At 43.2% G+C, this 23,616-nt stretch overlaps 1 protein-coding gene across 3 annotated transcripts; it reads left to right on the forward strand.

The window, feature by feature from the left end:
- Positions 1–10,885, forward strand: SHOX2 (SHOX homeobox 2). Of its 3 annotated transcripts, XM_070466520.1 has the most exons (6): positions 1–1,226; positions 1,875–1,955; positions 4,106–4,314; positions 6,697–6,754; positions 7,070–7,158; positions 8,669–10,885. In XM_070466520.1, exons 1-6 carry the CDS (start codon positions 884–886, stop codon positions 8,960–8,962), a joined length of 1,074 nt encoding a protein of 357 aa, XP_070322621.1. In that variant the 5' UTR covers positions 1–883; the 3' UTR covers positions 8,963–10,885. The 3 variants fall into 3 exon arrangements, with proteins under 3 accessions (XP_070322621.1, XP_070322620.1, XP_020770723.2); XM_070466519.1 differs by lacking the exon at positions 1,875–1,955 and having other exon boundaries at positions 16–1,226; XM_020915064.2 differs by lacking the exon at positions 1,875–1,955 and having other exon boundaries at positions 24–1,226; positions 8,705–10,885.
- The last annotated feature ends 12,731 nt before the right edge of the window (positions 10,886–23,616 follow it).

The raw sequence follows: 23,616 nt of genomic DNA on the forward strand, positions 1-23,616 counted from the left end.
TACCCTACTGACTCCTGGAGCCGCGCACTTGTCAGTTTCCTCTTGGCCACGCCCCGGCGGAATAAGTCCAGCTCCCCAGTGTTTAAGTAAGTCGTGACACCAACGCAAAAATCCACGCCTAATTAAATTAATTAGGGATTCTTGTCAATCCTGAATTAATGGCCAAGAGCGCAGGCGGCCGAGGTATCCGAAAAGCCGGACGGCCTGGGACTGCCTCTTCTTCCCACTCCCTCCGGTCCCCCTTCTCTGTCCTCATACTCCAGCTCCAGCCATCCTGGACTCCAGCCTTAATCAATCTCAATCTCTCTTTCTTTCTCTCTCTCTCTCTCTCTCCCCCTTCTCCCTCTCTCCCTATCACCCCCACCACCTCCCAACCCCCACTCCCCCACCCCCAGGTAGTGGCGCGGGAGCTTCCCGGGAAGGGGCTCCCTCCGAGTTGCGAGGGGAGGTAATTTACTCAGAACAAGGGGCCGCCTTTGCGAAGTATAAATAGTGAGACTTCAAGCGCTGCGTCGCTATCAGATCTGAACTCTCCGCAGGAAGAATTGTCAAAGATCTTAACACTGAACAAGCGCGCTCCGGCGGGGAAGCAGCGGTTCCCATTTCCCTCCGGCGGCCCCCGCCCCTTCCCTCTTCCTCTTCTTCCTCCTGCACCTCCTCCTCTTCTTACTTCTTTTTCTCCTTCTACTTCTCCTCCTCTTTCTTCTTTCTTCTCTTCTTTTTCTTCTTCTTCCCCCCTCCCCCTCCCCCTCCCCCCACCCCCTGCCCCATTGATGTGTTATTATTGGGGGGGCTGGAGCAGTAAAAAAAGAAGAAGGAAAAAAAAGAGCGGGGCTGCTCGGCTGGGAGAGGTTGAGCGTGGGGCTGACGGGCATCTCTGGCGATGGAAGAACTTACGGCGTTCGTCTCGAAGTCTTTTGACCAGAAAGTGAAGGAGAAGAAGGAGGCTATCACGTACCGGGAGGTGCTGGAGAGCGGGCCGCTGCGCGGGGCCAAGGAGCCGAGCGGCTGCTCGGAGCCGGGCCGCGACGACCGCAGCAGCCCGGCAGTCCGGGCGGCCGGCGGAGGCGGCGGCGGCGGCGGAGGAGGAGGCGGAGGCGGAGGAGGTGGAGGCGGAGGAGGAGCAGGCGGAGGAGCTGGAGGAGGAGGGCGCTCTCCCGTCCGGGAGCTGGACATGGGCGCCGCCGAGAGAAGCAGGGAGCCGGGCAGCCCGCGGCTCACCGAGGGTAACGGCCCGACCCCCGGCCGCGGTTCCCCTTCCCGCCTTCCCGACTCCTCTCGGGCGGGAGAGGATCCCCAGGCCCGGCGGGGGAGGAGTAGGGGGGCGGACGCGGAGAGGGCCCTTGGACCCCAGCTTTGGAAGCCAGAGTGAGGACGGAGGGGTGGGAGTCCGGTGGTGTGCACGGTCGTGGGTGGGGTCCGAGTGTGTGTGTGGGTGTGGGTGTGTGTGTGTGTGGAGGAGGGGGAGCGTGTGGGGTTTGCGCGCGCCCTTCTCCGATGCTCCCGCTACTCCCTTTCCACCCAAATGCATTTTCACCAACCGGAGGATGGGCCCCGCCGGACGGCCGGCAGGCGGGTGGGGAAGTTCGGGGGACCCGGCTGCCCAAGTGGGTGCTGGTCGTCACTGGGCCAGGCGGCGGGATTACAGTTAGTATGTAGCGCCGAGTTTGCGGGAGTCCCTTTCCTAGGCCCGAGGGGAGAAAAAAAGAGACGGAGAAAGGGGAGAGAGATACGGATACGGAGATTGATTGGGATTTCACCCTGGAGTCGCCCCGGGTTTCGCGGCTGCCTCTAAGAACCACTCCAACTCCGTGAAGACTCTGAATCCCTGAATCTCAGGGACCAAAACTTCCCATTTTCTTAGAGCTATGAAGGTAGAGTGCGACCAAGGCAGACTGAGGTTCAGGCTGTGCAATGTTTTCTTTCGGGAGATGCATTAGGCTCCTTTTTTGTTTGTTAGTTTTCCGATATTTACTGCGCGGCATCATCCAGTATTCTGGTTTTGTGGTGGGATAATCCTTTGGTGCCAGCAAAGTGTTTGGAAAAGGCTTTTTCTAAATGGTGGAGCATCCTGTACCAATTCAAAGGAGTTCAACAATAAAATTAATTTGGCATTTGGTGCCTGCAGTAACTGGTGAGCTGCCATATTTTTCCAATTAAGAAAATATGTGACATGCGTAGAATCACATATTTAAGCAAGCAATTAAGTTGTTTATAACACAGTCTGTTCTTGTTTAGGCCTATAAGTGGAAATTTGGGGGCGAAATAGGGATTATATTAAGTCTATTAATCAACTGGAAATGTGGACATCTTTCTCTTTGAAGCCCCCAAAGTTTGAGGAGCTTCCACTATGAGCGTGAAATAAACAAAGGCTTCTCACCGCTTTGGCAGAATCTGAAGGGTGTGTTTTCATATTTAAATTTCATTACAATATAAATGGAAATATTTTCCTATTAACTTGGCTTAAGTTTGTGCTACAATATTATCTACTGCTTCCTGGAGGAAGGACACATACCCGCAAAACGAACTCTTGAGAAATAGATAAGCGGGGAAACGCTTAACTAGAATGCCAACCCGGGCTGAGTTCTAGTGGTCTTCTCCCAGACGGGTTACCAAGTAAACATGGAAAGTGGTGGCATAACTGTCAGGCAGTCCGGTGCAGCCTGCCTGGCCTAAGTCCCAATCTCCGGGCCCTGGGTACACCAGCAGGCCGGATCGCGAATTTAGAGTCAACCCAGGGTAAATGAAGTCTTGGGATTGTTGGTTTCCAAACTCAGGGCAAATAATTTCTCTGCAGCCCGGCTCTTATAGAAATGATTTTTAACACTCATACTGATCAGGATTCTGGGCTAGGAAGAACTATAAAACAGCCTCGATTATTCTAAACTCAGCTTTGGCACCTTAAAAAGCCAAGTCTCCGACTCAGGCCCAGAGGATGAAGGTTCCAGAGGGCCGCTTACGTTGATACCAGCTCCCCTGATGAATGCCCCTTGGCCTATATATATATAGCTACATCCTTCTGGTGTCCCTGTATGCTCACACTCGCGAAGCTTCTATTTCTAAAGGGTGGAGAAGGAAGGGCAGGAAAGTGACAACGGATGTGTGCGAACCTAGAGGAGAAAAATGCATATTTTATTAAACATCCGAGCTTCTGGATGCGTGAAAAGCCTTTGCGCAACCAATAGAAACGGCGGATCGCGAATGTTCCGCTTGAACCTGTTGATCTCTGTGGGTTTCTGCGGTTAGGGTCGAGTCCGCCTTTCCAATGGGGAGGGAGAAGCAGCCGACAGAGGCAGCGGTCTGTGTCGCGGGCCTCCCGAAGCCAGCTTTCTGCCTCTCTCCTGGTCGGGTGTGGGCAGCGAGCCCTCCAGGCCGCCAACATGGCGTGGGTGCCTCTGCTCTGGCGACCGGGCTTCGGCAGCGGGGACACGGACTGCCTGGCTGTCCAGGGGCCGCCCGCGCCTTTTGGCTCGAGCCCCGGGTCTGTACAGAGCGCCCCGGGAAGTGGCTCCCAGCGCAGTGCAGCACCGGGGCTTCTCCAGCTGCGACCCAGCAGCCCAATTGTTCCCAAATTAGACCAGCAAGTTTGAGAGAAGACGGGAGAGCCGGCGGCAGCCAGCGCTGACTGAGAAGGGGTCCGCGCTCCGGGCAGGGCCGGTGTCGGAGCCCGGTCCGTGGCCTCGCCGCCCTCCTCTGCCGGGAGCGCGTTCTGTGACCCACGGGGCGCGGCGCTTTTGGTTTCTGTGCGTGTGTGGGAGAGAGTGAACGCGCGAGAGAGGGTGAGTGGAATTGGTCTGTGTTCGCGGGGGAGGGCAGGGGACAGTGGGGGTGCAGAGCGAGAAGGTGAACTGAGGCCGCCGTTGTGAAAGGGGTTGGGTAGGTGAATGCCCCACCTTGCCCCGCGGGCAGCCACCCCAGCTGATACTTCGCATCTCCAGGATCCCCTTCCTCTCAGCGGGGTGAGGGCCTGGACAGGAACTCCGGGAGGGGGCAGAATCCGCCATCCTCCTGTAGGCACATCTGCTGATGGTATTTGCTCTGTTGTTTTTGTCGCTGTGCGCGCGCGGACATACGTGTCTGGCCCCGTCCGCGGTGCCCCCTCCAGTGTCCCCAGAGCTGAAGGATCGCAAGGAGGATGCGAAAGGGATGGAGGACGAAGGCCAGACCAAAATCAAGCAGAGGCGAAGTCGGACCAATTTCACCCTGGAACAACTCAACGAGCTGGAGAGGCTTTTTGATGAGACTCACTACCCGGACGCCTTCATGCGTGAAGAACTGAGCCAACGGCTGGGGCTGTCCGAGGCCCGAGTGCAGGTATCCGGCTGTAAGCAGGTCGCCGGGAGCGGAGAAGGGGGCATGCCTGGGGTTGGAGAGTCGCTTGAGGTACACACGATGAGTGTGCGGGTTCAAGTGTCTGGAGTGAGGTGAGAAGGGAAGAAAAGTCTTTGCTGGAGGTCTTATTTTCCAAAGTACATCTTATTCTTAAAGCCTTCCCGGGCTCTCCCCTCCACCCCATACCAACATATGTTCCCAGCAGAAGAAAGCTTTGCTGGGCTTGCTCCCAGGGTTTCTATAAACCACACCCCCCTCGCCTCACAATGCCTTTAATGTGGTTTAATCCTAATGGGCCTACTTTTATAAGCCTCAAAAAAAAATCCCACAGAAATCGTTTTATCTTCTGGATGCTTTAAAAGTTACAACGAACATTTTGTTCGCCCGAGTTGGGTTTCCTTGAGGGTCTGCTCTGGGATCTAGGTTTGCCAGGCGGATATGCCAATTAGGTTTATAGATGTACAGACTATAAAGAAAATTAGCAACTGTTAAGTGCAGAATTTTACAGTCTGCCGTTAGCGGTCGATCTCAAACTGTGTGTGAAATAGAGGAGAAAATAAATGCATTTGGTCACTCTTTGTTCTCTCACTTAACCAGGGAAGCAAACCTGAATCAGAAACTTGATTTTAAAACAACCAACATATCTTAATATTGACATTTCCAAAGTCTGATCCCAGCAAGTGCCACACTCAGTGAAGTTAGTATTGGAGCAGATTTTCTTTACTGGTTGTGGAGGTGAATGTAATGGCAAAAGTAGGCTTTGGGAGCACTTAAGGGAAAAAAAATTATATACATATATGCATACATATCCTTTTAGTTTTTATGGAAAACGAATTTAAATGTTTCAGGTTTTATTTCCACTCAAATAATAAAATAGGAGAAAATGATGGTCATTATTTGTTTGAACACATGGAGCAGTTTTAGGCCTGAACATCTGCAGCTGTTACAAAGTATCACTGTAACAGATACTCCCTGGGTCTCTGGGCGCAGAGACCACCATCTGCAGCGAACTATGCAATTCTTATGGGGCTTCCCCGCATCTTGTAATAGGATCAGGACAAAAACAGAGCAGTCCCCTTAAAGGGGAAAAGTAATAATAGGCTGCCTTGGTCATCACAGCATCAACAGCAGAGCCTTCCTTTTTAAGCCTGTCCTACTTTGCTCTGTGTACTGAGATCTCTAGAGGCTTAGAAACCCCTTAAAGACATGATGATAATTATTACAGTTGTGAGCATTAGTATATCAGTTCCAACTCTTCTAGGGGAAAAAAGAGGCAAGAAGCCTCAGGCCATGTGAGGTACACAAAGAATGCCACCCTGGCTTGAAATCTACCCTTCTATTACACTAAATGGCAGGGGAATTTTTGAAGATTTACATTGACTGTGACACTTGCTTTCAAAAACAAGAAAAAAGCTCTGAAGCAGTATTTTGCTTTCATGTTTTTAAACATAAACTTGCGAATCAGTCAATATGCCATATTATTGGAACATAATGCTGTGTTATTGGCATATAAAAGCAAGCTTTGTTTGAATTTCTTAAAATCTGCCATACTGCTTCTAAAAGTTGGCAAGTTTGCCTAAGAAGGTAGTGTCTGGGAGAAGATATTATCCGGAATTACATGATTCATACCCCACTCCCATTTCACAGAATGCTCTTTTTTCTTGTAATAAATGAACTTTATTGCTGGTATTTATTTTTCTCATATTTTAATTTAAATTTTGATCTACCTTCTGAATACTTCTCTACTACTGTAACTAGTCAGCAACTTTTTCTGTGGAAGCAAATTAGATTATCATGATAATGGCATAATTATTCTGCTACCAGGTTACACTCTGCTGCACAGAGGAAGAGAGAAATTCTAAACTTCTTTGTAGTGAGGCTTTTATAACACTAATTACCTCTTCCCCCACTCTTATCTCCCCACCCCCAAGGAAAAAAAAAAACACAGAGTCACTATTTGCTTTGGTGTTTGGTTTTTCTTGAAGATGAAGCTAATTAATATTACAGGCTCTTAATGAGCACATTTTTCTCAGGTCTTACTGGGCAAACATCTAAACCCATTATCACTTTAGTATCAGGTATCAGGGTGAGTTTTAGGCCTTGGGGACTCTAATTGTGGAAACATGAAAACAGAACTTGAGTTATTTATCAAGAAACAATATATCTTGCAAAAGTAAAGGAAATTATTTTTGTCATTTATGAATTTAACTTTGGAAATTAAGATTGTTGTATATAATTCAAAGATTGCTGTATCTTCCATTCCTTGCCTAAAACACTACTCTTTCTTCGTCATACTCCTGTAAGTTAAAAAAAAAATTTTTGAGTCATATCACCTAGATTTTATTTTTTTTCCACCAATTTTAGGTTTGGTTTCAAAATCGAAGAGCTAAATGTAGAAAGCAAGAAAATCAACTTCATAAAGGTATGCTTCTCAGACAAAGAACATTTAATACTCTAAATAAAAAGAGTATTAGGGAATACTGTTATTACGAAGACAGAAAAAAACCTTCTCAAAGATAACTGTGGTCCTTATTTTAAAATCTACCCTGAAGGCAGTTAATGAGAGTCCTAAAATTTGAGAGTCAATTACATTGATTTTAATTCTGGCAACAGTTGAGGAAGATACCAGTCCAGTTCCAAAGGAAATAGTTCTATCTTGGTACCATTTGAAACCTTGGGAGAAAGTGCTGAACATGTTAACCTCACTTTATTTTGTTTTGTTCCCCATTTTTCACAGGTGTCCTCATAGGGGCTGCCAGCCAATTTGAAGCTTGTAGAGTAGCACCCTACGTCAATGTAGGTGCTTTAAGGATGCCATTTCAGCAGGCAAGTACAGCCCAGTTTTAACCTGTTTTTAACTGTATAAAGACCTGGATATTTGCTTGAACTGTTGAACATCCCCTTTCTCTGAGCTCTAATATGTGTGTACAGTTAGAGAATCAATTCTCAGTTGATAGAGAGGACACACTCCCATTTAAAAACCTATACAGTGTCAGAGGCCTACATGCTTAGTCCTTTCTGTCCTCATGGGAAACCTGCAATGCCTGAGGGCAGCAACTGGTCCTTTAAAAATGCACTAAAGATTGCACTTGGGGAAAGGAAGGGAAAAGCCTTTTGATTAAAATTTTGTCAGTTCCAATACAAAGGTTAGTCCTAAGGTATTTCTGAGGCAACTCTGTAAATATCTTTTGAGGTATTTTCTACCTCTTGGTCACATTAAATGTCTCTGACCAAATAAATAAATAAATAAAATACTACCAGTTAAGACTTGATTTTTTTATTTTTTTAAGTTGCAAACCTTCATCTCTAGTAGAGAGGAAAACATTGGTCTTCCCAGGGACACCTTGCCAATGCAAACCCTTTCTTAGCCATAAAGAAACCTTTAAGACTACATTTTAAAAGTACAGCCTGCAGCAATGATTTAATCCTAGGATATCCCAGGGCTCTGAACTCCCCATTCTCCAAGCCTAAGGGTGCAACCCATTCCCAACCAGTATCAGACATTCCCCACCCTTGGCCAGGGCTCTTGCTAAATAGGACTATGAAGTCATGAATTAACTCTCAGTTGCCAGTCCCTAGTCAGAAGAGATACCTGAGCGTGGCGTATATTGAGCGTTAGTGTTAAGGAGGTCGTAGCTCTCTTGGCACCACTGGATTCTAGTATCCTGATGCTAGGCGTCTGAAGCAGGAGAGAATGACTGGAGAGAGAGGGGAATCTTAAGAGAAGACCCCTACTACTCAGAAGGTGATCTCTGAGTCTGCAACATCAGTACCATTTGAGAGATTGTCAGAAAGCAAGATTCTCTGACCCTGACCTAGACCTTCTGAATCAGAATCTACATTTTAACAAGATCCCAATGTAATTTTACTAGTAGTAAATTTTAGGAGTAGTAACAAGTGTACCAGTTGTGATGAAGATGCAGTAACTTCTCTAAGTGACATTTTTAAAGTTTTGTAGTTTGCTTATTGGTACTTTAGCAGTGGGTTAAGAGGTGTATGACAGCACCAAAAGAGGAGGGTAAGGACGCTCACCCCATCATCTATCCAATATACATTGTTATTTTGAGGGGAGTGATGTATTACCACAATAGCATCGTTGCCCTCTGACCAACCCAGCTCCTAAGGGGGCGGCCACAGTCGCCGCAGATGGGAGTCGCTGGGTCTCAGGGGGATAAGCCACTCTGAGTGAGCTGCAGAATACTCAGGGGCACTGGAGTATCCCAGATTCGGTCACAGTGAGGTCAGCTAAACGTCCGTTTCCCGTCCCCTGCCCCAGCCTTCCCCAAGCTAAGCTGGACGCCGTTAATGCTCTCTTTCTATTCTGTTGTCACCCTAGGATAGTCATTGCAACGTGACGCCCTTGTCCTTTCAGGTTCAGGCGCAGCTGCAGCTGGACAGCGCCGTGGCGCACGCGCACCACCACCTGCACCCGCACCTGGCCGCGCACGCGCCCTACATGATGTTCCCGGCGCCGCCCTTCGGACTGCCGCTCGCCACGCTGGCTGCAGACTCAGCATCTGCCGCCTCCGTCGTGGCTGCCGCTGCTGCTGCCAAGACTACCAGCAAGAACTCCAGCATCGCGGATCTCAGACTGAAAGCCAAAAAGCACGCGGCCGCCCTGGGTCTGTGACGGCAACGCCAGCGCCAGGGTCGCGCCTGCAGCACGGCGCGCAGCCTGCATGCCCTCCGAGCCCCGCTGCTTCTGTTACCTGCCCCGGACCTCGGAATCCGAGCCTCTCTCTGCCCAGCCGATGGCCCCTTGCACCCTTCTGCATCCCGGCCTCGGAGGGCAGCACCCGGGATCCCAAGAAGGGCACCAGCTTCGTGGCTCCTGACCATTCACCTGTCTGGGGGCCTAGAATTTGGCTTTGTAGGGATGGGTTTGGGAAGTCTGAAGAGTGCTGGGACAGTGAAGTGTGGCCTACGGTAAAACTGCAACGATGGACTTTTGCGTAGAAATAAAAATCTTGTTAATAAAAAATGAGGGGGAACCTGTAGAAAAAACAAACCAGAGAGAAAAAGAGAAAGGGAACATTGCTATTCAGCAGAAGCTGAAATCGGAGAACCAAGGAATAAAAAAGAAAAAAATATTTTGTACATTAAAAAATATGGAAAAATAACCGGGACAGATCTCGAGATAATTGGGGCGGGAGTTACCAACTTAAAGTGTATGTTTTGTTTTGTTTTTTAATGGGCTAAGAAGGCAAAACAGAAGGAAGAGGTATACTTATTTAAAGAATAAGATGAAAAAAAATACGCAGCTGGGAAGTTCACAGGTTTTGAAACTGACCTTTTTCTGCGAAGTTCACTTTAATACAAGAAATTTGATAAGAGAGGCGGGCCTCCTTTTACGTTGAATCAGATGCTTTGAGTTAAAAACCACCACGTATGGAAGAGCAAGAAGAGGGAAGACAGTATAAAAATGAGGAGATAAAAAAATGATATTAATACAAGAATGGTAACCACAGACAATGATTTCTCTGAGAAATTGTTATGGCAGAACTGTCCAGACTGCTGACAGTAAAGTCCAGTTTGCATGTTACTTGTATTCCATTGATGGTGTCTCCCCCCCCTCCCGCTATACTCACACGCACTTAACTCCATTTTCATTTTCGGTATGAAAAACAATACCCAAAGCATCTGAAAATTGATATATATTTCTATCTATATATTTTTTTTGTCCCATGTTTAATCCTGGGGGGACAAAAGAAAAAAGTTTGAAGGGCAAAAAAGTTACACTCTGATTGTCCCAAGACGACAAAAGCAAGTAGAAAATGTGGGGAAAAGAAAAGAGAAATGATGAAGGTACAGCGCCTCACGTGGTGCCTGATACACAATGGGCGGTCAATGAGTCCCCCTCTCCCCTTGTATTCCCTCTTGCAAATTTCCTGAAGTCCTGTTTGAGGACCCTGCTTTATTTCCCCCTCTCAGTCCCATCACACTCACTTTAAACAACACCCAGCTAGATACAGGCACTAAGTTTGTGTAAAATATGTTGATACACACGAGCAAAGTTTATTTTGGCTATAATGTGTGAACTAATGGTTGACTTTCAACATTTGCATTTTATCTCACAAAGGTGTATATTCAAATATTTTTTGTTTGTCTCAATTCATGTAGCTATTTAAACTGGGGTACCCTGGACTGAGCAATCTGTATCCCAATTCTTTTAAAAGTCTCCTTAGTTTTTTTTTTTTTTAATCCCTTCTAATTTACAAGAAAGAGGAAAAGCTCTTTTAGCTGAACTTTGGTATGCGGTTGAGCTTTGTAACTATTTGTTCTCCATGAAAACAAAATTATTTATATTTGCCATATTTTTTCTAGTGTATTAAGTTATTTTGAGCAAAAGAAGATGCTGTTATTTCATGACGTGTTGTCGGTACAAAATGTTTTGGTCTCACCTCTGTTAAACCTTTTAAATAAGTGCCAAGTTATTAATTGAAGACACTTTGCGATCAATTGAATGAAAATAGTATTGTTTCATTTGATGGGGTTCGCGTCATCTTTATTCCTGTTACTATTAAACTATCCAGGATAGTCGTTCCTTCTTCCTTTTTGATGAATATGTATCTCTCTCGACTATCTACTCAGCTTGGGAAAGAGCTTGCCTCTGCTCCTACGTGCGGCAATCAAGGGGCGGTGAGAAGGATGACTCTCGTGGCTGTCTGTAGCGCTGAGCGAAAATCCCCCTCTCCTGCCCCGTTTTATCCACCCAGTGAAGAAACCGGATTGATTTTACACTAAATCAATAAAGGAACAGATACTATGTAAAATGACGTAGAATAGAATAATCTCCTTCCCTAAAACGGACTCTTGTTCTTCATTTTGCTGCACTTCCACCCTTGAAGTTCATTTAGGGAACATTTTGGGAAGGAAGGAAAGCGTGGTCACGCGGTGCGAAGTCCACCTGGGTTAATTGTTACAAAACGCTCAGTCCCAGGTCGCCGACCCTACCCCGGAGTCGGTGGCGGTCTGGAAGTAGGATAAGAGCCGCGAAGCGGGGCGGGGGCGGCGGGGAGGGCGGGTCCCCCTGCGTCCCACTTCAGTTTAGCTCTTTGGCTCAAATAGAGTCTTCGTTCGTTAAATTTATGAAAAGGTAGCAGCTAGGATCGTATTTAGGAAAAGCCGGGTTCTAGCCGTTTGTAGGGTACCAAGGAGCCCTCATCCGTCCCCTCTCCCAGAAGAAACCTCACCTACTTAAGCCCGGAGTCGCTGCCTATTTGGGGAGTAGACAGGGACCGTGAAGACCCGGGACAGGACCTTCTCTTCCTTTCTCACTCGGGCTCCTGGGATAAGGGACACCCTTCGACAAAACTGAGGGTTCCCCGTGTGTCCCCTGGGGCCCCCTTGGGGGCGGAGGACGCGTAGAGGAGACCCTCCGTGCGACAAAGCCCCGCGTCCTCGGGCGGTGCTCCTGCCGCCCGCACCCGGCCCTCTCCCGGGTTGAGCTCGCACTCAAAGCTGTTACTCTGCGTAGACGTGGGTGATCATGTTTATCTTTTAGTCTTCAAAGGCCGCTGAACAGGACTTGCGCCGCATTCAGCGCTCAGGCCTTGCGGGTCTTCTACTTGACAAGCGTCCCTAGTTTTCATAATAAACATCTGCTTGGGGGCGGGGTGAGCTTTGAAGCCGCCGCACCGCCTGCCTGGGCTGGTGGCCTCCGGCGAGCTCCCGTCGGCTGTCGAGTCCAGGGTCCAAACGGGCAGGCTCCACGCTCCAACCCTAATGCAGCCACCGACGCGGGCTCGGACGCTCCCAGAGGCACCCGAGGGAGGTCGGAGGTCACGGGAGAACTTGGGGCCAGGGTCTGGCGGTCCCGTCCGGGGCCTAGCCGATCCCTACAACTGCGCTCCGGGAGCCTGAGGTCAAAGGAGGCGCTGCGCCCGGGCCCAGGCCGGCGGGGCGCCCGGCCTCAGCGAAGGAGCGCGGCAGCGGGGCCTAAGTCGGCTGGAACGTTTCGGGCCGCCGGCGCCGGGTGGGCTGAGTGCCGAGCCCGCGGGATCGGGTCCTCGAGGGAGCGCGGCTGGCCGAGGAGCCCGCGGACGCAGCCCCAGTGGGCGAGAAAGAGCGAGGTCAAAGTTTCTCGGCCCCGTCGGCGGTGCCCGAGCCTGGCGCGGCCTGTGGGACCTGCGTCATGGGCGCCGGCGGCGTCCTCCCGCGTCCCCTCTCCCGAGACTCAGCGGGTACCGAGGCCACCTTTCCTTTCCCGTAGGGGTCGGTCCCTCGGGGGTCCAGCCTCCCACTGGGTCTCGCGCAGAGCCCGCTTTGCGGAGCGCCGCGGCCCAAACGCCTGGATGTGTGAACCCCGAGTTCCCAACCCCGTGTTTCCAGGCCACTCTGAGAAGGGGACTGAAGAAAGCTTCACTATAAAGTCTGCCCAATGTGTGTCGTTTTGGTCCAAACTCAATAATAATCGTAATAAATAATTAAAATTTCCCGCAATTGTCCCCCAGATCTTAAGGATGTGCAGGTTATAAAATCCCTGATTAAGGAAAACTGAATTAAAAGAACTTACTCAAAACATCATTAGTGTTAAAGGCCCTATAATACAGGAGGCCCACTGAGATCCGAGGCCTTAGCTTGAAGCTGAACTGATAAATATCTATTTTGAGTTTTTCCCCAGATTCATAACTTTTTAGATCCTCAGATGGTAATACTTTAGCATAATACAATACTCAAATTTCGGAACTATTTTGATTTCTGAAAAATGCCTTTTTGGCTTCAGTGACATGGGATCCTGTTATTTTTTCACAAATTCAGTTTACATCATAAATTGCAAACATTTGCAATCAGATCTCAAGATTGTTTATTTTATGTAACCTCAAGCACTTGACTATGTTAAACACCAGCACAGAAAGTCTGTGAAATCAGTTTAATGTGTGTGAGGGAATTAAAGGATCACTCCTTTTCATCACACAAACAAAGCATTTAAGATGTTTTGATTGTCAGTCTCCCAATTTTTAAACAGTCTTACAATTGACTATTAATTTTAGAGTCATTCTGTGCAAAAATAATTACTAAAGTTATATCCTGCTTTAATTAAATGTTTCTGGGCAGAAGAAAATGGTATTATTATTCTACATTGGGAAATGGGTGATTGTTTTTAATGTTATATTATTTTTAAATCATTTTAGTTCAAATATAAACAAAGTCTGCTAATTCCGAGGGGGAAAGGCCTGCAGTGGTTTCTTAACATGCTGTTAGAGCAGTTAGTCAAAGTGCATTAAAGCAATGTCACAAACCCAGAAATAATAAATATGTCATTCTAATGAGAGTGTTAACTTATGGATAATTTATTCAAGGTAGTTTTTACATTTCACATGGAATCTCTTATTATGACCTGCCTGAGTACTATGATGCTTGTTCTTCAAAATCTAATTTATATAGGCTTGAGGTATACATAATTCATAACTCCTGTTGATATATGCATACACACCCCGAATTTTAAACCTTTACAATATGTTTGCATGTTTTCTAGCATGTTTTCAGGACATCTGGAATAAAAATGTAAGAAGTGTTCAACATTACTAGGAAAGCATGTGTGAAGAAAAAGTAGTTGAAAATTAACAGTTAAAAAGGATTAGATAAATTTCAAGCTAAGATACAGAGTGAACACTGAAATATTTCAGACAGGGGACATTCTTGAATAAGAAATATGAAAATCTCCAAGAAAGACTTACAGATGTGAGCTTATAACACTTCTGATACCTAGGTAATCCTTTCATGTCTCTAATTCATAAAACAAAAAATCCTCAAGTCTTGAGGTATTTTGTTTTGGGTATTTTATGTGTCAGTCAAACTAACCATCGCATATGCCTTCAGTACAGGAAAATTTAGTGTAGTACTTGGAGTTCTGTTGGCATGAGGAAAGGTTTTAGAATATAACCAAATAAATCACATAGGGAGGAGTAAACACGCTTTTATCCCCCTTGTTGAACAACAGATCACATGTCTTGACTAAAGATCTTTGTAGATTCTTATTCAGGCAGAACAGTGCAGAGTAAGTTAAGGGCACAGACATGGAGTCAGACTTCCTGTATTCGGAACTCACTGCTGCCATTTACTATTCCTGTGATTTAGAATTAGTTCATCTCTGTGTTTCTCCATTTTCCCATCTGTAAAATGGAGATAAAAGCAGCATTTATTGTGTAGGGATGCTTGGAAAATTAAATAAGTTAGTGTTTGTAAAGAACAGTGCCTTCCACATGTATGTACTAGCACTGTATAATACTTATTTTAACACACAATGGATATCACTCCACTATTTCTTTATAAGGCTACGCATTTTCAAGGAAGGTTCAGTTTCCAAAAATAGGGCAACAGGCCCCACATGTGCTGTATGGCTATTCAGATGCATTTAATGTGTCTGAACACCTTCAAGCAAGTGCATTTAGCACACGCTCCCTAGGACTAAGGCCAATGGGCATGAGTCCTTGTAATAAAAACCTTCAGGAAAGGAAACAACCAAGTATGCAAAACAAGGAATGAATAGTTTTCTGTTGTGAGTGTGATTCCAGCTAATTGCATAGCCTCTGTGATCCTTGTCTGGAAGATTGGCAAATGTCACAGTGCACTTAGGGGCTGATCCATAAGAGCGATTTCGAGTTTGCACAATGCCATCTACATGACAGATAGTATTGCTACTCTGCCATGTGCGGCTAATAAGGTGAGATGTCAGGCATGGCACTTGCCCTCAAGGGGCTTACCATCTTGGGGGAGCTAGTTCATAAGTACATATGATAGTGCTAGGGAGCATGTACCAAATGCACTTGTTTAAAGGCGTTCAGACACATTATATGTATCTGAATGGCCATACAACACATATGAGGCCTGTTGCCTTGATTTTGGAAACTGAACCTACCTTGGAAATGCGTAGCCTTGTTAAAGAAATGGTGGAGCGACACCCAGAGGTTAAGCAGCACACTTTGTTAGAATTAAATTCATACTGTATGTTGCCACAGTTTGTGTTCCCCAGGACCATGTGTGTTTTCTTTGCTGACCGTGTTTGTAGAGCATTAGCTGTGAAATGCTAAAAGATGTGAAGGCTGTTGACCAATGATCTTTAAGAGCAGTTTGAAAACACATGTAATGCAAAAGATAAAATGTTTAATTACTATTGTAAGGACCTGTAAAATGAACAACTGAGTCCTAATTACAGATATAGTGAAGAGGGACTTCTTTTCAGTGGCTACATTTAAATTTACGACTAAGGCTTGGCTCATATTTTATATGATATCTATTAAAAACTCAGAGAACTTATTAAGAATCAGTGTGATGTCACAGTATATGACTAATAATCTTTTAATATTAGCACTCTTATTTTATTTTTAAATTAATTAATTGGCTGTGCTGGGTGTTAGTTGTGGCATGTGAGATCTAGTTCCCTGACCAGGGATCGAACCTGGGCCCCATGCACTGGAAATGCAGAGTCTTAACCACTGGATCACACTTAGCACTTTTATTTTTAATCATCAGTAAGGATTTTGCTAGAAAGAAAAATATTTGCCACTAGTCACGTAGGTTGAGTATACAGCTAATATTTAGAGGGAGATTTTTCTGGGTTCAAATCTGAACTATATCACTTATTAATTGGATGTGAAGTCTTAGGTAATTTCTTAATTTCCTAGACCCTGTGTCCTTTTAGTGTCCTATAACCCACACCTTGTAGATTGTTGTGGGGATCAAGTAAGATAAGATGTGCAAAGTGCCTGGCATACAGCAAGTTGCCACAAATGTACTTCTCTTCACTTTTCTACTTTTATTATTCGTTGTTCAAATAACTGTCACATACAGAAGATATTGGATTTACTTGTCTGTGTGATTAGAGACAGTTTTAGAAAATAGTAGGAGATGGTGTGCATGTTTATTTCAAATCTTCAATATGAATATTGATTGTGTGTGTGTATGTTGTGTGGCCTGGAATTTGGAATAAAACTTTCTTCAAATCTTGCAAAGCCTTTTCTGCATAGAATTTTTAGGGACCATGACTTCAGAGAGACACCTTTGTATAGAATGGAGAGGCTTCTCTCTCCCTGATAAGTCAAGGCATTCTTCATGTAGAGGTTACCCAGAGCCCCTGACCTTTAGCCCTCTGTATTCCGGAACACCAGCATACAGATCGAGACCTGGCATTAACTCTCTAGTCACTTTGATATTAGATTGATTCTCCTTCCGTTTGCTTATTTATTGAATACATTTTTTATGTTTCCGTGCTAAGGAAGAAGAAAATAAACTACCCTTTAAAAAACGATTTAAAGAGTCTATCAACCTATCCAAATTTTCAGTTCCCAGGCTACCTTGTGTTTTGTATTATATTTACTGGCATTAGTGGTTTAAAACGTAATCACCTATCTTGTAGGCAATATATTTATGTACTGAAATTCTCACCTGTCAGCAGTTGTGTGTGTGTGTGTGTGTTTTAAGGCTTATATAGTTTCCATTAAAAGTTAATCTCACCTGATACTCATTGAAAAGGATCCAGTGCCCTCCCTAACGGAGCTTTAGTTCTAGTGCATGCACGGGCAGTCTCTTCAGTCATGTCCAGCTCTCTGGGACTCTAAAGATTCTAGACCACCAGGCTGCTCTGTCCGTGGGATTCTTCAGATAAGAATACTGGAATGGGTTGCCGTGTCCTCCTCCAGGGGATCTTCCCAACCCAGGGATTGAACCTGCATCTCTTACGTCTCCTGCATTGGTAGGTGGGTATTTTTTTTTACCCCTGACAACACCTGGGAAGCCCTTAGTACTAGACCTACTTCCAAAACATTTTAGAAAGGTGAAATTAGGTTTAAAAAGGCCATCAAAGGAAAGTTTGGAAAGAAAGGCTGGTCCTCCACTTTGCCTTGGGAACAATAAGGAGATGTGATAAAATAGTTTCAAAGATATTCACCTTCTAATCCCTGTAACTTGCCAATATGTAGCTAATATGGCAAAGGGTAGTTAGATCAGTGGAATTAAGGTTGCTAACCAACTGATCATAAAATACAGAGATTATTCTGGACTATTCAGACGGGCCCACTGTATTAAAAGGGTCTTTGAAAGTGGAAGAGAGAAGCCAAAGATGAGCTTCAGAGAGAGGTGCAACTAAAAAAGAATGGTCAGAGAGATGCCATATTGTTGACTTTGAAGACGGAGGAGCCAATGAATGCAGGTGGCCTCTAGAAGCTGGAAAAGGCAAGGCAGGGAATTTGCCCCAGGGCCTCCAGAATGAATGTTGCCTTGCGAACACCTTGAATTTAGCCCAGTTAAACCTGTGTTAGATTTCTGATCTATACAACTCTGAGATAATTTGTGTTGTTTTAAGCCATTAAGTAGGTGGAAATGTGTTACAGAAACAGGAAGTTAATACAGGAAGTTTCTAAGTAGTTTTTATGTATAAGAGTCTCTGGTCAGTTTTTAATGCTACAGGGCCTTTTGAGTCAATTTGGTATCAAGAGTGCCCCTAAAACTCCAGGCTGGGGTGCTTCGCTAGACTTTAGAGTATGATTTTACTTAGGCATATTCATATCTCCATATGCCATTCAGCAGAGTCCCCCATAAATCTTTTGCTGTAAAAAATAAAGAAATAAAATAGAAATATTTCTTTCTATAAAGGAAATCTGCAAAATTACGTGCATTCGTTTAGGAAAAGTAAGCCAGTGGTTAAAATTCTTGTCTTGTTTTATTATCCTTGTTCTCACTGTTCTTACTTCTTCCTTGCCATCTTCTGCTTATTATTTACTTTTTAAAAAGCATTTAATGTAAGGGAAAGGACTGCTAGTTTCAAACCCTGAAGTTCGTTGCTAATGCACTGAAAGTAGACAGCCGGAGCAATTTGAGCCTGTCTGTCAAGTTGGTCAAGGTGGAGAGTAATGTGGTCTGGGGTTCCCTGGGCCCATTGCACCTCTGACCTTTTCTGTTGAGACTATTGATCTAGGTTAATAGTTAGCACCAGTTGTGATGTTGGAGTTGTGGGCCTCTGTGTGTGTGTGTGTGTGAGATTCCTCATTGAGTACAAATGAGGCTCTGGCTAACTCAGAGGGTAATTGGTCCTTTTATAGTTTTCCAAGATCAAGGTGAGGAATTAGAATAGATGGGTCCTGACAGGCAGGGGGAAGATTCATTTCTGGAATGTTGGCAGTTATATCAGCAACAGAGCCATGGGTCTGGTCACAGAGCCGATTCTGTCTTTCACGCAGGGAACTCTGCTCACCAGAGCGCTGCCCACGGAGTCAGGTGGGTTAGGGATTGCTGGATCACAGTGTAATTCCTGAGGTTAGTGAACCAGTGAGGTGGGGTTAGCTCTGTTCTACCTACTTATCCCCACCCTCCGTCTCTACCACCCTCAAAATTATCATCCCACTAATGGTGCAGAATGAGATACACAGGAGGTCAGTGGGCTGAATACATGAAGAAGCTTGGTTATGCTCTCCGACTGAGTGAAATGTAGGCTACAGAACAGATGAGAACATTTTCCCAGATACTCCCAATGCCTACAACCTTCTCCTTACCAGCTCTTTACTACTCAGGGGAGTTTTCTTTTTCTTCCTATTCTATGAGAAGCACTCATGTTCCATCTTGAGCAAATTCCCACCTCTTTCAGTTCATCCTTCTGTCCTTTTCACCTCTTCCAAGCTACTCTCTCCAGAAGTCTAGTTGTTCATAACTCATTCACTCACTCAACAGATATTTATTAAACTCCTACTGTGTACTTCAGATTCTTTTCCCCATTCTACTTTAACCTCTCAGACTGTTCTGTTCTGCTTTCTCCTGGGAGTCTGATGTTGTTGGAGGCAGTGGTGCTTGAAAGAGAGGAAAGGGTATGGTTGACATGGGGTGGGAATGGTAGGAAGGCAATTTTAAGTGCAGAAAGACTAAAGAAAAGTAGATGAGTACATGGGCTAACTTAGGAGACTCTCACTCACTAAACCCTATGATGTCCAAATATTACATGCTGCAACAGATCCTTAATAAAGAATAATCCCAGGAATGATTTGGGATGCTTCTGTTTGCTTCACAAAACATATGTGTCTGTCCCATCTCAGTCACAACTTTTTAAAATGTAGAACTAAATCATTCCTTAAACATTCTTTTAAATCTTAAAGAGAGTTCATATACCAATTTATGAATCTATTCTCACACTGATGGACATTTGGATTATTTCCAGGCGTATGTAAAAGGTACATATAGCAATGAGGCTGAGTGTATTCACCAAAAACTAGAGAGAAAAGAATCTAGGACTGCACCCTGGAGTGCTCCATCATTAAAAATTTGGGTGTAGAGAATGGAAATCTGCTTGGTGAAAAGAGACCAAGAAGGAACTACCTACAAGGTAGGAAGAAAATCAAGAGAGTACCATGTCCTGGAAGCCAAGTAAGAAAAGTGCACAGATCATTGAGAAAAGAGAATTGACCATTGAGAAAAGGGAACTGGTCACTGAGAACCGACCACGGTACAGACCTTTGGTGATCTTGATACGGCACTTTGGGTGGAGTGGTGGAGGTCAAAGGCTGATGAGAGTGGAATGCAGAAACCCTCTAACTGCTGAGATTCTAGTCTCTCTTCAAATACAGCCATCCTATCACAACCCCTAATTATCTTCCTAAATTCACAGGTCAGGTCTTATGACTCCCTAGCTTATTTTTCTTTTGCTTGAAGAATTAAGTTCCAGCTGTTCAGTATGACATTTAATCTTTACTTTTTACTGATATTTTTCTGGCATCTTCTTTGGAGGCTGCTCCACCACCTACCCTGAGCTCCCATTGGAACTACCACCAGTTTCTGAATTTCATATGGCTATCAAACATGTGTTGCTGTTGGAATGCTATTCCCCAAATCCTTTTGTACTCTCACAGAATTCTAAGCATGTATCTATCAAAGTTTCATTATTGTTGTTGTTTAGTCACTATGTCGTGTCTGATATAATTATTTATGTGATTGTCTCCTCCAACCAGTATGTGAGTGCCTGGAGGGCAAAGATCATTACTTTTTCTATCCTCTCCAGGGTCAAAGAGTAGCGACAAACATAAGCAGATTTTCATTAAGTGTTGGTGGAATAAATAAGCCTGTGAAAAAAAAATATATGTATGGTATATTATTTTAGATAATTTTAGTGGAAACAAATCTTAGTTCTCTGAGGGTGGTTTTAATTTTTAGAACTAGCCAAAGGCTGTTTGGCATTAAGTCTGATGAAGAAGCTGGGAAATATAAGTTTTTATTACAAATGAAATGTAGGAAAAAATTAAGCATGGCTGTTTTGTGATGACACATTTTGTTATATGGCTCATAAAGGGCACTAAAGTTTACTGGCACTGATTTCTTAAGGCAATTTCACAGATGAATTTCCAAAAACATTTTGAACAGTGACAGTATTCCTGGACTAAGTACTTGGTTTTTCAGAATGACTATTTTGAAGGAAAAGATTTACTTGAATCTGTAAGTTCTGGTGTCTGTGTTTAAAAAAAAATCAGTATCATTGTTTTTTATTCACATCTTATTTTCTGGAGTGAATTTTTATAAGCTAAATTTCACATTCTCTCCTATGTATTTAACTCTTTTCTTTGTAACTATTATTTTCGGTTCTTTCTTTTGTAGGCATCATCTTTCAATGCAGCAGCATTTGAAACTTCTATTAAAAGTGTTTATTTGAAAAAAATTATTCATAATACCATTAACTAAGACCAGATTTAACACCAATTCCAGTGGCTGGTCTCTACCCCAAATGGATATACGGCCATTTGTTATGATCTTTTGTTTACTGATTTTCAAGCAGTTTTCAATCTGTGTGACACTGATCAGATCCAAGTCAATTTGAACTAATTTCTCGAGTGACTTTTCATGAAGCAGTGCATCAAACCCTTTTACCAAGTTCAAATGTGTAACATCTGCTCTCCTTTCCCTGATAATTTTACAGTCCTCTCAAGAAGTCAACTACTTTATCAACTACAGAATGTGTTTTATAAGTCTCCATTATTTTTGCCCATGATTCTGTCACCTTTTAGAATTTCGTTTCTCAACTTATTTGCCAAGTTTTGGTAAAATACTTATTAGTTAAGCATCTGATACAATTGTTCTTCTGGGGCAACACGTTGTGACTCTAGGTTCACTTGGATTAGATCTATATATAATCTTTTCAGTTATTATGATTTAAAAGATGCATGCAATAAAATCCACGCTAGTTATTTTTGTTCATATCCTGAGAGAGATGTTACTCAGACTTGCTGATTGGTATATGTTTTGAGGTTTGAAGTATTCACTTACCTGCTCTTTGTCATTAGCTGGATTTTTTTCTAGATGCATTTTATGGTTCTCCATCTTTACCATATGTTAAATGGATATTATGCTTGCAACAGCATGCCTTACAGAACAGTAAAATGTCTGTGCATATACAGTAAGTTGACTCATGCGGCCTTTGGATACAAATTGAAGTTTTTGATGCTTCTGTCATCTCATTGATATAGGTGAGCTGTGCTCAATAACATTTGCTTTCAAGGGCTTGGGGGTAATTACTGTGTACATACACTGAGAAAAGTTTGCTTTATAATTAATTTTTCAAGCAAATTCAAGAATATTCCATGTAAATAATGCATTTTTTATGAGTTAGGCCCCGGGTCATTGTGTTTACTGATAGAGTTCAGTTAATTGAATAAATATGAAGAGCCTGTATTTAGAGTGCCCTTGTACAGGTTAAAATGTAGCGCTACAGATGTTTTATTAACTTTAACAGATAAGTTACTGAATTAGCAAGTTGTATAAGAATATAATAAACATGTTTGATAGAGTCACATAAATTAAAACATTGGTTAGGATTTATCAAGGATTACTTGAGCATTAATTAACTGACAACTAGAACACCATTTTTGACATCCTGAAATTTCCTCTGGTTAATCTTATATACATTATAGATTAGTCTGTTTCTCCTTCCTTATATGAAATGTTTAGCTTTTGAAGTGTTTTGACATATGGTAAACTCCAATAAGAAGGCAGATTTTTTTCAGTTTTGAGAAATGTAAATATATCATTCTGCAAGAAATTCCAAAATGTTGGCCATGGGACAATGGAAACCACATGTAGTTTTTTCTCCAAATCTCAATATACAAGTAACTGCTTTCAACACATCTTTTCTGTCTCCAGTTTTAATATTAACTACTTGATTAAATGTTAAACAGAGCAAAGGCCATTTTTGTCAGGTGTCATTAATATTCATATTGTTTCCAAAGGATGAAAATCTTTCAGTTTTAAGTATTTACCACACTTTAGTGATTCAATGATAATTAAATGGTATTGGAAATATAAACTATAATTTGAAATTCTAGAATTGGAGATTCATTGGCTCAATAAAAGCTATGATGTTTTGTTTTGCTTTTAATTATTAAATCGCAACCTTACATTCTTTCTGATATATCCATAATTTCAAATATCAATTTTGGAAATAAATAGTGCTTTTCTAAAATCAAGGTTAGAATTTTTCACTTTCAATGTTACATTTACAGGTATTACACAAGTTCTGTTCATTAAATTAAGATAATCCACCAATGATCATAGTATTTGTATTTCTATAAATAAAAGATACCAGGATTTTAATGGGGGTGGGAGGAATTCACATTTATATAGACCATGCTTTTCTAAGTTTGAATATTAATTTCACTTGAAAAGTAAATATGAATCTTGGAGGCTTTTTCTAAGTATAAATGATTTAAAGTTAGTAGGACATACTTTATAAATGAAAGTGTATGCCTTGGAATCAATGATTCAGTCAAGAAATGGTATTATGTCAGAGGTCAAACAGAGAGACTCAGAGAGTAAACGTATTTAGGATTCACTTTCTTTGTATAAATATTTAAAATGATGCATCAATATATACAAACGAAGAAGAGTGCATTATTCTTTGTGTATAAGTAAAATCAGAAGACTTCATTTTGTTTTCATAAAAATATAGCAACTCTATTTCACAAGATGCCAATCATACACATGAGTTTTTTTAAAAGTCAATTTTCTGCAGAGTTCCAAGTTCTTTAGTTTATTTGAATACATTTTTTGTTGCCTGTTATTTACAGATATTCATATGCTTAAAATATTTTTCTATTTCTGCTAAATTTATGAATTTTTTACATAAACATGGGAATACTATTAAATCAATACATTCCTTATAACATATGACTTTTCTATTTCTGTGATTTTAGAGTTTTCCCTCATTAATTAAGAGCTAAAGCACATTAAAAGATGTATTATACAAGCATTTTAAACAGATGTGTTCAAATGAAAAGGCTAAATATGAGGTAAGAGCTTTTGGTTTTTAAAAATAGA

Source organism: Odocoileus virginianus, chromosome 4 (assembly GCF_023699985.2).
Source record: "Odocoileus virginianus isolate 20LAN1187 ecotype Illinois chromosome 4, Ovbor_1.2, whole genome shotgun sequence".
Lineage (NCBI taxonomy): Eukaryota > Metazoa > Chordata > Mammalia > Artiodactyla > Cervidae > Odocoileus > Odocoileus virginianus.

Bases quoted from the DNA above. Each gene is read 5' to 3' on its own strand.
- SHOX2 (XM_070466520.1), top strand. From the start codon at position 884: ATGGAAGAACTTACGGCGTTCGTCTCGAAGTCTTTTGACCAGAAAGTG. The intron at 1,956-4,105 runs GTTAGTTTTCCG...TGCCCCCTCCAG, and splicing joins ATTAGGCTCCTTTTTTGTTT to TGTCCCCAGAGCTGAAGGAT. The intron at 7,159-8,668 runs GCAAGTACAGCC...TTGTCACCCTAG, and splicing joins TAAGGATGCCATTTCAGCAG to GATAGTCATTGCAACGTGAC.